Genomic DNA, 12,798 nt, shown 5'->3' with positions numbered 1-12,798 from the left:
GAAACACCCTCACAGGCATACGCAGAAATAATGCTTCACCAGCTCTCCAGGTATCCCCTAATCCCATCAAGCTGGCCCCTGAAATTAATCATCACACTTAGCAACCTCTGGCAGGTTACTTCGCTGCTCAGTGTAACAGCAGTTCCCATGTCACACGGCCGTTGTCTATTCATTGAACTCCCACATGCAGTGCTGTGCACTGTGTGTGGGACATTCGGCCCTCACTGCCTGCTGGCCACTGTCATTGCTGTGACAGCCTTAAATCATAAGATCACGCAGGGATGGATGCTGTGATGCCCTGGGCTCACTTCTCCCCTTGGTACCTGGACAAGCTCTGTCCCTGTTACATCCCTGAGTCCCTGGATTCTCAGCTACAGTGTGGGGTGACAGCAGAATCTGCCTGGTCAGATTGTGGTGAGGATTAGAGGAGGTAGATTCGACATGTGAATGGTACGTGCCCAATCAATGCCAGCTGTCACTTATTGAGACACTAAAGGGTCTTCAGGGCTGAGTTAGCCTCACAGCCACTGGTGAGAGAAGGCAGATGGGCCTCGTGCCCCTTTGAAAGGTTGAGGAAGGTTAAGAGCATGTCGAGTGTGCCCACAGGGAGTGCCAGGTGCCAGCCACATCCCTTTCTGACGGTGAGAGATGCAGCCTTTTTCGTGACAGCAGGTGCCAACTGCCCTTCAAGAAGGACATGGCATTTGTCCAGAGTTGAGCCTCCTGCCTGCCCCCAGGGTGGGGGTGTGAGGCTAGTTTGGAAGAGGCAGAGGTGGGGTGGGAACGTGTGTCTAGCCACATGATACAGAGGTCCACACACTGTCTCCTGGCTCTAGTTCCTGAGCCCACCCCTGTGTGGGTCAGAACTGAGGCTGGAGTTGGGAGGGCCTGGAGTCTGCCATGGGCTGGACACTAACCACCTCATCTAATCCTTCAGTCAGTCATATCATCCTCATTTCCCAGAAAGGCCTGCGAATTGCCCATGGCCACACAGCAGGTTGGTAGCAGAGCAGGGACCCCGAGGTTGGAGCTGTTTCCACTACGCATGCTCCCTCAGCTGGAAGCTGCAAAGACGCATTACCTGCCAACACCAAGGGTGGACCCCAGCAAGTTCCAAGAGCCTTGGGCCTGGCCTTTTCTGGACGAGGTGGAGAGTGGTCTCAGCCATCGGGCATTTTGGCCTGACATACCAGGTCTCAGCTGCACTGTCCCTTCCCTCCAGGCTGACAGCACCCTCCATCCTGGTTCCCAGCTCCCTCAGCTCTCCCCCAACACAGGCCGGAGGGTTTCAAAAATATACACACGAGGCACATTAAAAAATTCATGCACATGAGGCAAAATTAAAAGGGCACGAAAGGACCTACAGAGAAAAGTCTCCCTCCCCCTGCGTACCCTGGCCACCCCATTCCCTGAAGACAGTCGCCATCACCAGTTTCTCTTGTGGTCCTCCCAAGACACTCCCTACCTGTGTATTTTCCCAGCCACACGGTCAACACCTTGCTCTTTTTGCTTTAGTGATGTGGTCTGGGGAAGGTTCCATTCAGGAGCAGAGCTTCCAAGACAGGCCTGCACCATAACTTACTGACCCAGCCCTCTGTGGACAGGTATTTGGGCTGTTTCCGGCCTTTTGCGTTTACAAGCAGTACTGTAGTAAATAATCTTGTGCATCATCTGGCTGACTGACTGGAAGTAAATTCCTAGAAGTGGTGTTGCTGGGTGAAGGGTGTGTACCCCATAATTGTATTAATGACAATTGTATGGTATTAAGTTACTTTCCCATTACCGTGGGTGAGAGACAAATGGCTCGGGTTCTACCTTTGTTCCCACGAGGAATGCCTCTACCCTCCACCCAACTCCTGCCCACCCCCCACCAGCCCACTGGCAGCTATGCATTACCAGGGGTCGGGGCAGAGTTCTGTGTGACATTAAGGGTTCTAGAAGGGACTGTGGCCCCAGGGATACCTAGCTCACCTGGCTGACCATGCTTCCTTAAACATCCCTGCTTTTTACTTCTCTGTATCTAAATTTAGAATGTTCCTTATGAAGCAAGTACTGCTTTATAAGTGAAAAGTGCCAAGTTAAGAAAAGAAAAATTCAGACTCATTTCTTTGTCCCTTGATGAAATCCAGCCGTCCTCCCTCTCACCCACCCCCACTGTGCATGAGTTTATGGGAAAGTCTGTCTGTGGTTCTTCTAAAAGGGAGGGAACAAAATACGTTTAGATGCCTGAGGGGTGCAAGAGGCAATACGGGGTTATTACTGGGAAAGAGCCCCAGGCCCCGGACAGATGGGGAACCTTAGGGCAAGGGACATCCTCAGCCAACCATTCTTACATGTTATTGCCCCTGCCCTGAGCCTGAGAGCCAGCTGCTGGTAAGGGCTGGGGGTTCCCTGGACCCCCAGGTTGGGCTGAATCTTGCAGAGGCCAGCCCTCCCTGAGCATCCACACTGTCAGGGTTCATAGTCCTGGGACTGCAGTGCAGAAGCAAGAAGGTGTCCCCTAGTGCCGGGATCCAGCTAGAGGCTGGCAGCTCATAGCCGGGCCAGGCCCAGCCTGGACTCTGCTGCCTCTTTGAAAACCAGGCCCCTGGCCCTCTTGAGTCCTGGCTCCTGACTACTGAGCCATTCTTGCCTGGGGTAACAGCGAGGCCTGGCTGGGGGAGGGGAGGAGGGGAGTACCCACCGCGGCCCTGGGGCAGCGCACGGCCTAGATTGGATAACCGTGATGCCTGCCGACAGATCCAGGGCAGACACAGCCACCCCAGATGCTCCCATAGATCTTGGTGGTGTGACCTGTGAGATCTTGGTGGCGTGACCTGTGGGCCAGGACACCACACATCGGGATTCCCAGGAGATTTGTAAGGAGCTAATGGGGGCTCCTGAGGTTGGCAGCAAGGGCAGCCAGAAGGGCATTTACAGGGTCCCAGGGCTCAGATAACTGAGGAGGCGCTGAGCCTGGGCTCCAACAGTCCAGGAGACAGAACCAGCTCTGGGGGCTGGGGCTGGGGCTGGGGCTGGCTTCTGAGTGGAGGTGCTCATACTGGAGCTAGAGGATGGATTCGAGGGAGGGGGAAGGAGGAGGGATGGGGAGTTGGGCATGAGGGTGCTACAGGGCGACTGTTGGGGTTACTCTAGGTCTGGCGAGCTAGTTTCTGGACAGGAAGCTGACATCCTAATGCAAGCCTCCTCCCATGGAGCTCCATCCCATCGGGTTGGGGACCCAGGACTGGAATAGGGCAAAGGGTGGAAGGCCCTTCTCTCATCTCCATGGATCTCTCTCCTGCCCTCCCAGTGCATGAGCAGCTGAGCCTGCTAACCGCAGCTCCGCACTTGTCCATCCCCCTGCGGCTACACCATGTCCGGCTCCTACGATGAGGCCTCACTGGCTCCAGAGGAGACCACCGACAGCTTCTGGGAGGTGAGGCTGTCATGATCTCCAGGTTCTGGGGACCAGACAGCCTGGCTGTTTGGAGGCCAGGCTCCCCTATTACTCACCCCATGACCTCAGGCCCCACTCCCCAGTCCCCCAGGCCCCTCCAAAGCCCTGGGTGTCCAACAGGCAGCGGTAGTCATGAAGTGGCCCAAGAGCACTGCCCACTGAGCCAGGAGCCCCTCTCTCCCCACAGCTGCCCCAGAGAGAGCCTGTGGCATTTCACAATGTGGGAACAGGCCCTTTGTGACTCTGGCACTTCCATCAGGCAGGTACGGCACAGCCTTTCCCAGCTGTTCCTGTTTCCCTCGCTCGCCCCTGATGCTGAGGTGGGCAGGGGTGGAGCGCTGGACACAGAGAGAGGGAGTGAGCTCCCAGAGCCCCACGGGGCCCCTTAAGGCGCGGCCAGAAGCTAGCATTTTCAGAACCTTCGGAAATATTTGAGACCTGGAGGGAAAAAATTGCTATTGGCTCACAAAACCCAAGACGAAAACTGCCAAACCTAAATTAATAAGCGTTTAATGAGATGTCTACAAAACATAATATTATGTCAAGAAGCTGCAGCTCAACTCAACGCTTATATGACTCTATATAAATATAATAGATTTAACTCGCAAAAACAAAATGAATAATTCATTCCAGCCCAAGTCCAAATTCTAAAAATCCTTCTGCATTTTGTGGCAGCGAGGAAATCATGTTTAAATTGGGGTGAGGGTGCGTGTAGACGGTGGGGCCTGGCGCAGGGTGCTGGAGCCTCCGAAAGTTAGTTTCCCTGGTGCGTTGCGGCTGGGCCGCGGGGCTGGGGGCGGGGTCGGGGCCGGAGGCCGTGGGCGGGACGGCGGGGGCGGGAGACAGTGGGCGTGGCCGTGCTGGTTGCGGCGGGCGGGGCAGGGGACGCTAGGAACCCGCGGGAGTGGTGTTTGCTGTTTGGCCGCCAGGTGGGGAACTACAAGCGGACGGTGAAGCGCATCGATGACGGCCACCGTCTATGCAACGACCTGATGAACTGCGTGCAGGAGCGCGCCAAGATCGAGAAGGCGTACGGGCAGCAGCTCACGGACTGGGCCAAGCGTTGGCGCCAGCTCATCGAGAAAGGTGCTCCCCCAGGCGCACATCGTGCGCGCCCCCCGGCCGTCACCGGCCCCCTCGGTCTGGGTCCTGGGAGCCCCGGCTGCTTGCATGCACCATGCCCTGCATCTACCAGCCACAGGACCTTTTCAGGCGCTGTTCCCTCCTAGATCAAACCAGGCCTACCTGGTCATCTGTATTTTGTACAACTTTAGGTTGGATTAAAAAAAAAAAGCAAAACACTTTTTTATATTAAAATAATTCAAACTTTGTGAAAGCTGCAACAGTAGCACACAGAATTCCTACACACCCTTCCCCCAGACTCACTGGCCTCACGTTTGTTTTGTCACCGACTGTTTATTGATATGCATATGTTCCGAACCTTCTGAGAGTAAGCTGGAGCCATTATTCCTGTTTACCCCTAAATTCTTTATGTATCTCCTAAGAACAAGAACATTTGCTTATGTAACCAGAGTTCAACTATCAAATTTGGGACATGTAATACAACTCATACACACATTTACCATAACAATTGTGCTTGCTAGTCCGGGATCTAGCGCAGTCGCACATTGCCTCTATGCATAGTGTCTTCAGGTTCCTTTAATCTAGAACAGTTTCAAGTTGCGGTTTACATATACTTGTTCATGTTATTCTCTTGCAGTATACTCTAAACCCCATGAGAGCAGGGGCTGGGCCTGCACCACCTAGCACAGTGCCCTGCACAGAGCTGGTGCCAGTACACAAACAACAAGTCAATGTGGAATGACTGGTCCCCAATGGCCTCCTGGCATCTGTCACAAGCTTCAGCTAACATTCCTAGAGCACCTACTGTGTGCTTGGCGCTGTGCTGGGCTTGTCAGAGCTCACAGGGTCCAGGCTGCCCCCCTCTGACCCCACTCTGTGGGGCTCACACGCTGACGGGAGAGATAAGGAGGAGGGAGGTACAGCTGCAGATACTGTGAGAAGAATGCAGCGAGGGCTGCAGGCCATGGCAGGAGGGCAGAGCAGTCAGGGAAGGCTTCCTGGAGATAGTGGCTGATGTGGGCCCTAGAGGATGGGGCCATGTAGAGCAGAGGAGGGCATTTCTGTTGCTATGGCAGGAAGGGAAAAGCCTCAGAGAAGGGAGGTGTGAGGGGGGCCTCTGGGCAGGGGGCAATGAGGTTCCTGTGACCTATTGTCACTCCCTCAGGCCCACAGTATGGCAGCCTGGAGCGGGCCTGGGGTGCCATAATGACGGAGGCAGACAAGGTGAGCGAGCTGCACCAGGAGGTGAAGAACAACCTGCTGAATGAAGACCTGGAGAAGGTGAAGAACTGGCAGAAGGACGCCTATCACAAGCAGATAATGGGTGGCTTCAAGGAGACGAAGGAGGCTGAAGATGGCTTCCGCAAGGCCCAGAAGCCTTGGGCCAAGAAGATGAAAGAGGTGCTCAGTGGGTGCTGCCATGGGTGGGGTGAGGTGGGCCCATCTGATCAGAGGGTTCTGATCCCAAGGAGGGCTTCTATGGATGGGTGGGCTGGGCACTGCCCTCCACGATTGTGCCCACAAGGGAGCAGCACTGCCTTCCAGGAAGAAATATTCACAGATGGGTGGGCAGTGCCCATTGGGTAAGGAGACCCATGGGCAAAAGGGCACTGTCCCCAGGAAAGATACCAGCAGGGCAGACGGGCACATTGGCCCCTGGCTCCCCAGATGGGGTGGGCACTGCACTGCCTGACAGGAGGGTATCTGCAGGGGAGCAGGCAGTGCCAAGCAGAGACACAGCCACAAATGGAGGAGTGCTGCTCCTGAACACCTGGAGCCAGGGCCTGCATCCCTTCTGGCTCTTAAGAGTGTGGGCTCACAGCTCCCAGGGAGTGGGCAGGGGAGGAGTTGATGGATGACCATGTTTGCTGCTGGTCACAGATGAAAACCCTACTCCCTATTCCCCACTTCCCACAGCTGGAGGCAGCCAAGAAGGCCTACCATTTGGCTTGCAAAGAGGAGAAGCTGGCCATGACACGGGAGATGAACAGCAAGACGGAGCAATCGGTCACACCTGAGCAACAAAAGAAGCTGCAGGACAAAGTGGACAAGTGCAAGCAGGATGTGCAGAAGGTGCTGGCAGGCGGGGATGGCAGCAGGGGGTCTGGGGTTCCCTTGCAAAGGATGGTGGCTGGGAGCTGCAGGCCTGGCTAGGTGTCACCCTCTCTCCATTCTGGTGCCCACAGACACAGGAGAAGTACGAGAAAGTGCTGGAAGATGTGGGCAAGACCACACCCCAGTACATGGAGAACATGGAGCAGGTGTTTGAGCAGTGCCAGCAATTCGAGGAAAAGCGGCTGGTCTTCCTCAAGGAGGTGCTGCTGGACATCAAACGGCACCTCAACCTGGCTGAGAACAGCAGGTACCTGGGCATGGCAAGCACCGAGGGCACAGGCACAGCCAGCAGATGGTGTGACTGGCATGCAGGGCATCCCAGCCCTACATCATAGTGACGGGAAGGGGAGGCAGAGCTGCAGGGGTCAAGAGGGATGAGGCTTCAAACACAGGGGCTGTTGGGTGCAAGCTGACGCACACTAGGTACTCTAGAAATCCATGCAGGGTGATGGGTGAATGGCTAAGGTGGGAGGGAGAAGGGAGTTCACCGAGCATGCCCGGAGCTGCTTCTTGCAAAGCCCACATGATTCCTGGCTGGGCAGCATGCCCAGCACCCTGCTTCCCTGAGTGGACTCTGGTCCCTCACCAAGGATGAGAAGGGGCCATGGTGAATCTGTGCCCTCCACCTCCCCCATTTCCCTGAGCACAGCTACATCCATGTGTACCGTGAGCTGGAGCAGGCCATCCGGGGGGCTGACGCCCAGGAAGACCTCAGATGGTTCCGCAGCACCAGTGGCCCGGGCATGCCCATGAACTGGCCCCAGTTTGAGGTGAGGATATGTGGGGATGGGAAGGGGAGCCTGAAGAGGCTGAAAGGTGCCTCAGGGCATAGTCCCCCAGCCTGACTGCTCCACTGGCCCCACCAGGAGTGGAACCCAGACCTCCCTCACACCACCACCAAGAAGGAGAGACAGTCCAAGAAGGCAGAGGGAGTGGTGCTGACCAATGCCACTGGGGCAGTAGAGTCCACATCCCAGGCTGGGGACCGCGGCAGGTGAGTGCCTCCTGTGGAGCTTCCTGGGGCCAAGAGGGACCCACACTCTGGGGCAGCTGAGTTATGCTTCAGAAGACAAGAAATGGTCTAGATCATAGCAACTATGTCTCCTCTCTAAAGGAGAGTGGTAGTTCATCACTCTAAAGCAGCGGTCCCCAATCTTTTGGGGACCAGGGACCAGTTTTGTGGAAGACAATTTTTCCACCGATGGGAGGGCGGTGGTTTTGGGATGAAACTGTTCCACCTCAGATCATCAGGCATTAGATTATCATAATGAACGTGCAAACTGGATCCCTCGAATGCGCAGTTCACGATAGGGGTTTGCGCTCTTATGAGAATCTAACGGCGCGGCTGATATAACAGGAGGTGGAACTCGGGCGATAATGCTCCCTCGCCTGTCACTCACCTCCTGCTGCGCTGCCTGGTTCCTAACAGACCACAGACTGTCTGCAGCCCCAGGATTAGGGATCCCTGGTCTAGATCATAGGAACCAAGCCTCCTCTCTAAAAGATAGTGATAGCGGATCCTTCTAGAGCACCTGCTGTGTGTAGCGCGGTTCAAGTGCGTAAATATTCCCGTTTTACAGATGGAGAAACTGAAACCCAGAGAGGTTAAGTGACTTGCCCAAGGTCACATTGCTAGTTAATAAACCTCAGAGCCAGATGTGATACCCAGGAGGTCTGACTCCAGGATCCTTGCTCTTAATCATTAGGTGGTACTCTTCCTCCCGGATGAAGACTCAGACGTGCCCTGAGGTCCCCTTAAATGCCCTCTCCCTCTTGGGCTGAATAATAACGCAAATGGTCCTGCATTTAAACATCTGTTTAAAGAGCTCATGAAGGTCACCCCTCCTATGTGGCCAATCCTTGCTCTAGACTTGGTAGAATTCAGGGTCAGAGCTCTGATTAGGAGGAGTGGTTAGCCCTTGGGGTGTGGTGCGGGGAGACATTGAAGCTGGGTCCTCCCTCATCTCAGTGTTAGCAGCTACGACAGAGGCCAACCCTACGCCACCGAGTGGTCAGACGACGAGAGTGGGAACCCCTTTGGGGGCAGTGAGGCCAACGGAGGTGCCAACCCCTTTGAGGACGACTCCAAGGGAGTGCGAGTGCGGGCACTCTACGACTATGACGGCCAGGAGCAGGACGAGCTCAGCTTTAAGGCCGGTAGGGCGGCTGGGCGGGACAGTGCCTGAGCAAGGCTTGGGCCTGGATTGGGTGTGTGGTGGGGCAGGGGCGGTGCCTGAAAGAGACGCTTGGGCCTGGATTGGGTATGTGGTGGGGCAGAGGCAGGATTTGAAGACGGTTTGCGAGGATTTGCAGGGAACTAAATGGGGCGTGGCCTGGGTTGTGGGCGTGACCTGGGCCCAGGATGGGAGTGGGGGCAAGATTTAGATTGGTTGGTGCCAGGGGCGGAGTCAGAACCTGAGAATAGTGTGGATGCGAGGTCTGATTTTGGGGGCGGACCCGACACCCAGATTAGGTGAGTGGCTGAAGTAGGCCAGGACCCCTGTGCCAAGGGTGGCATGTGAATGTTGGCATGAAACTGGGGCTGGTCTCCAGGGGCAGGGCCCAAGAATCTAAGACCCAGTGCAGTAACCGGGAGGGGGGTATTGGAGGGCTCCCCTAGCAACTGGTGTGTTGAGGGAGGGGCAGCCTTCTCTCTGAGGCACCCCCCACGCTGTGTTCTTTTTCCTAGGAGACGAACTCACGAAGCTGGGCGAAGAGGATGAACAGGGCTGGTGCCGTGGGCGGCTGGACAGCGGGCAGCTGGGCCTCTACCCTGCCAACTACGTGGAGGCTATCTAGAGGCCCTCCCTCCATACTCCCCTCACTCCTCCCCACTGCCTCCCCTCCTCTCCCACTCTCATCTTCTTCCCCTCGCCATAGAGTTCCAGACATATTTTCCGATCAAGCTTTTATTTTTTTAAAAGTCAAAACAGAACAAAACAAAGTATACAGAGACAGAGCATTTGCAGGGCCACCTGGAGGCTGCGGTGCTGGGGCTTGGGATGATGGTCCCAGGGTAGGTAACAGGCCCAACATCACAACATCTGCTCTTTAGGTTCCACCAAAGAGACTCCTGAGCCCTGAGAGATGTCTCCTGACCCTTCCACCCTGCCTCACTCCCTCCGTCCCACTCCACTCCAGGCTGCCGGCACCTGTCCCATTCCCTGGCCTGGTTTCCTAACCTTTTCTTCCTCCCCTGCCCTGCTTCCCTTCCTCCACCACCCTGCTGTCAAAGGCCTCCTCTCCAGACCCCAGGAAGGGAGGCTTCCCCATCTTTAGTCTTCCACTCTAACCTGGGGAGCATCCTTCTACTCCTAACTGCATCCCTTGGGCCCAGTGGGACCTCCTCCCCGCTGGAGGTTTCCAGGGGTCCCCCAGACATGGAAGAGGGGTGAGCTGGAGGAAGTCATGGTGTCCCTGGGGTACAGGAGGGTGAATGAAGGGCATGCAGGCTCTCAGCCCGGGTTGTGCCAGCCCTCCCAGCCCCAGGCCCATCAGAGGGACCAAGATGCTGTTACCCAGGCCCTTCTTTCCAGCCATCAGCACTTTGAGCATCGGCTCTTCAGCAGATCCAAACCCCCTCAGCAACTTGCAGAGGACCTGTCCCCTCTCATAAGTCCCCTGGCCTAGGGTGGGGACCCCCAAACTGATGGCAAAGCCAGCAACAGTAGCAGCCTCCTCCTATTTGCTGGGGAGCAGGTCATCTTGTCCCCCTGGCCTCCCACGCTCCCTCCATGTCCATCCAAAAACCATAAAATCACTGGGTTCCACATCAGCCTCCATGAGGCCAAGCCTTGTACCTGCAAAGCTCTTGGCCTAACCATCTCTCCTCTTCTCTGACCTGCCTGGGGAGCCTGCAAGGGCCCCATGGGTGCCTCCAGCCTGAGACATCAGGGGAGAACCTGCAGCTGAGTTTGGCAGAAAGGAGGAACCCTGGCCCTCAAGAAGAAGATAGTCACATGTCTTTCTTCCTTGTCCCCACGGCCCCTGGAACAACATTCCCCCTGCTGGCAGCCCTTCCATCTCTCCAAGCCTGGGTCAGAGTGAAAGGACCTTTGGGGGTGGGTGGAAGCGAAGGGCCCACCTGCTGGTTGGTGAGCAGTAGTGCCGGAGTGCTAGGTACCAGCCTCTCCCACACGAGAGGGTTACGGGGTCTTGGGAAGCAGACCAGGGTTGGACAAAACTCCATGAGGGTGGGGAGCTGGAAGAAAAGTCTCTTGGGGACCTCTGGGGCAAGGAGCTGAGAAGTCCTGCCGCACCAGGTGAGACTTGCTTACAGTGGATGCCACTTCTAGGCCTTTGGACCGCAGATGCCCTCCTTCCTCCTGCACATCTGGCCTCCTAGGCCTCCAGGTAAAGAGAGAGAGCCAGCCCAGCCCTGTTCCCCCTCAGTCCTCCTTTGCTCTTGCTGCTTCTCCCAACAGCCCACTGTTAGGAGGTAGTAGACCCCAGCCTCAAGGTTCTGACCTTCTCCGTGTGGGCACGGAGGGTCCTGACACTCTGGCAGGGGCCTGAGCTGGGGCAGGCCTCCCTCAGGGCCAGGGGCGATGGCACCCCAGGGACAGGCAGACCTCCTTCCTGCTGCCAGCACCCCCTTCCTTATCACTGTCTGGTCTCTGGGCCTTGGCTGCAGCCTGAGATGTGTCCTGGGCTCCTCAGAGCCTGAAGCAAGCTTTTGGAAGCCTGAGATGTGTCCTGGGCTCCTCAGAGCCTGAAGCAAGCTTTTGGAAGCCTGCAGTCCTCCCAGCTCCAGCGCAGAAGTCTCTCCAGCCTTTCCCCAGGCAGGAGCTGGGGTAGGGGGCCTCTGTCCCTCATCACTTACCTTGGAAAGGTGGGAAGCTGGCAATCTGCATCTTGGGGCCTGGGCTCCCCCTCTCTGTGCCAGCGGCTTCCCAGCACCTGGGGAGGGGCTGCAGCCCCAGCTGGACTCCAGCCTGTCCCTCTTAGCACTCTAGCTGCCCACTCCAGGACAGGGACTCGAAACCCCCTCCATCCTGAGCAGCCACCTCCAGGGCCCTGTTTGGGATCACTCTCTCACTCTCCAGGCTCTTTAGGGCCCCAGAGCAGGAGGGTCTCCTACCTGGAAGTCCCCCTGAGCTCCAGGGCCCAGCCCTACCTGCCAGTGCTGGTGTCAGGACACTCAACACCAAGGGTGGGGGCCGCGCCCTTTGCCATGCCCACGGCCTCCTCCTGTAGCCCCTGCCCGCACCCTCGATGCTGCACGGGCCCGCCCTGGCGGGGCTCGGCGAGTAATGTGTTTTGTCCCGAGTTAACCACCATTCTGCGGCCTGGTTCTGTAAGGAACCGGGGCTGCCCCACCACCCGCCGTCTGCCGCCCTAGGCGTCCTGACCCCATTAGTTCCGACACTTGTGAAACTCCGAGAAGTGCTGTGGTCTCAGCAATGCACCTGTTTTGTACATGATTGTGTAATTTAAAGGTATATAAATACAAATATATATATATATCAGTTGTGATTGTATGACTGCGGATAAAATCCAGAATTGTGTCAACCTGGCTGCGCATTGTCATCTTGAGTCTTGTGCGCCTTCTTCAGCCCTGGAGGTTTCTGAGCCCTCTGAGAGCTATTTGTGGTTGGGATGCAGGAGGGTAGGGGTGGTGTCTGAGCAGGGCTGGGTGCTGTCCTGGCCAACCATCCATAGACTGGGCCACTGAGGCCTGGTCCCTTCGCCCTGCAGGGGCCTGGGTCATGTCTGGACTGGGGAGGGTGATACTGGAGGCTCCTGGAGCTCTGGCCCATTCAGGTCCTGGGTGCCTGGTGAAAGGCCCTGACCAGGAGAGCTGGGGCATTCAGGGTTCCACACACATGGATTAAGAGTGAATGAAGCGGCCGGGCGCGGTGGCTCAAGCCTGTAATCCCAGCACTTTGGGAGGCCGAGACGGGCGGATCACGAGGTCAGGAGATCGAGACCATCCTGGCTAACACGGTGAAACCCCGTCTCTACTAAAATACAAAAAACTAGCCGGGCGAGGTGGCGGGCGCCTGTGGTCCCAGCTACTCGGGAGGCTGACGCAGGAGAATGGCGTGAACCCAGGAGGCGGAGCTTGCAGTGAGCTGAGATCGGGCCACTGCACTCCAGCCTGGGAGACAGAGCAAGACTCCGTCTCAAAAAAAAAAAAAGAAAGAAAGAAAGAAAGAAAA

At 56.5% G+C, this 12,798-nt stretch overlaps 1 protein-coding gene across 4 annotated transcripts in view; it reads left to right on the top strand.

The window, feature by feature from the left end:
* PACSIN1 (protein kinase C and casein kinase substrate in neurons 1) overlaps positions 1 to 12,148 on the top strand; it is a 75,814-nt gene extending 63,666 nt beyond the window's left edge. For 3 of the 4 annotated variants that reach the window (XM_017853664.1, XM_017853666.1, XM_017853665.1), the window contains exons 2-10: positions 3,293 to 3,418; positions 4,369 to 4,525; positions 5,688 to 5,923; positions 6,440 to 6,595; positions 6,709 to 6,884; positions 7,287 to 7,407; positions 7,504 to 7,631; positions 8,607 to 8,794; positions 9,327 to 12,148. In XM_017853664.1, the coding sequence (XP_017709153.1) occupies positions 3,356 to 3,418; positions 4,369 to 4,525; positions 5,688 to 5,923; positions 6,440 to 6,595; positions 6,709 to 6,884; positions 7,287 to 7,407; positions 7,504 to 7,631; positions 8,607 to 8,794; positions 9,327 to 9,436 (1,335 nt within the window). In that variant the 5' untranslated portion in view covers positions 3,293 to 3,355 and the 3' untranslated portion in view covers positions 9,437 to 12,148. Of the gene's footprint in view, positions 1 to 3,292; positions 3,419 to 3,617; positions 3,703 to 4,368; positions 4,526 to 5,687; positions 5,924 to 6,439; positions 6,596 to 6,708; positions 6,885 to 7,286; positions 7,408 to 7,503; positions 7,632 to 8,606; positions 8,795 to 9,326 lie in introns of those variants that run through there. The other variant, XM_017853667.1, reaches the window with a different exon arrangement.
* The last annotated feature ends 650 nt before the right edge of the window (positions 12,149 to 12,798 follow it).

Source organism: Rhinopithecus bieti, unplaced genomic scaffold (assembly GCF_001698545.2).
Source record: "Rhinopithecus bieti isolate Rb0 unplaced genomic scaffold, ASM169854v2 scaffold_36553, whole genome shotgun sequence".
NCBI lineage: Eukaryota > Metazoa > Chordata > Mammalia > Primates > Cercopithecidae > Rhinopithecus > Rhinopithecus bieti.
Note: the sequence above shows the minus strand (reverse complement) of the source record. Positions and strands in the feature narration are given on the sequence as shown.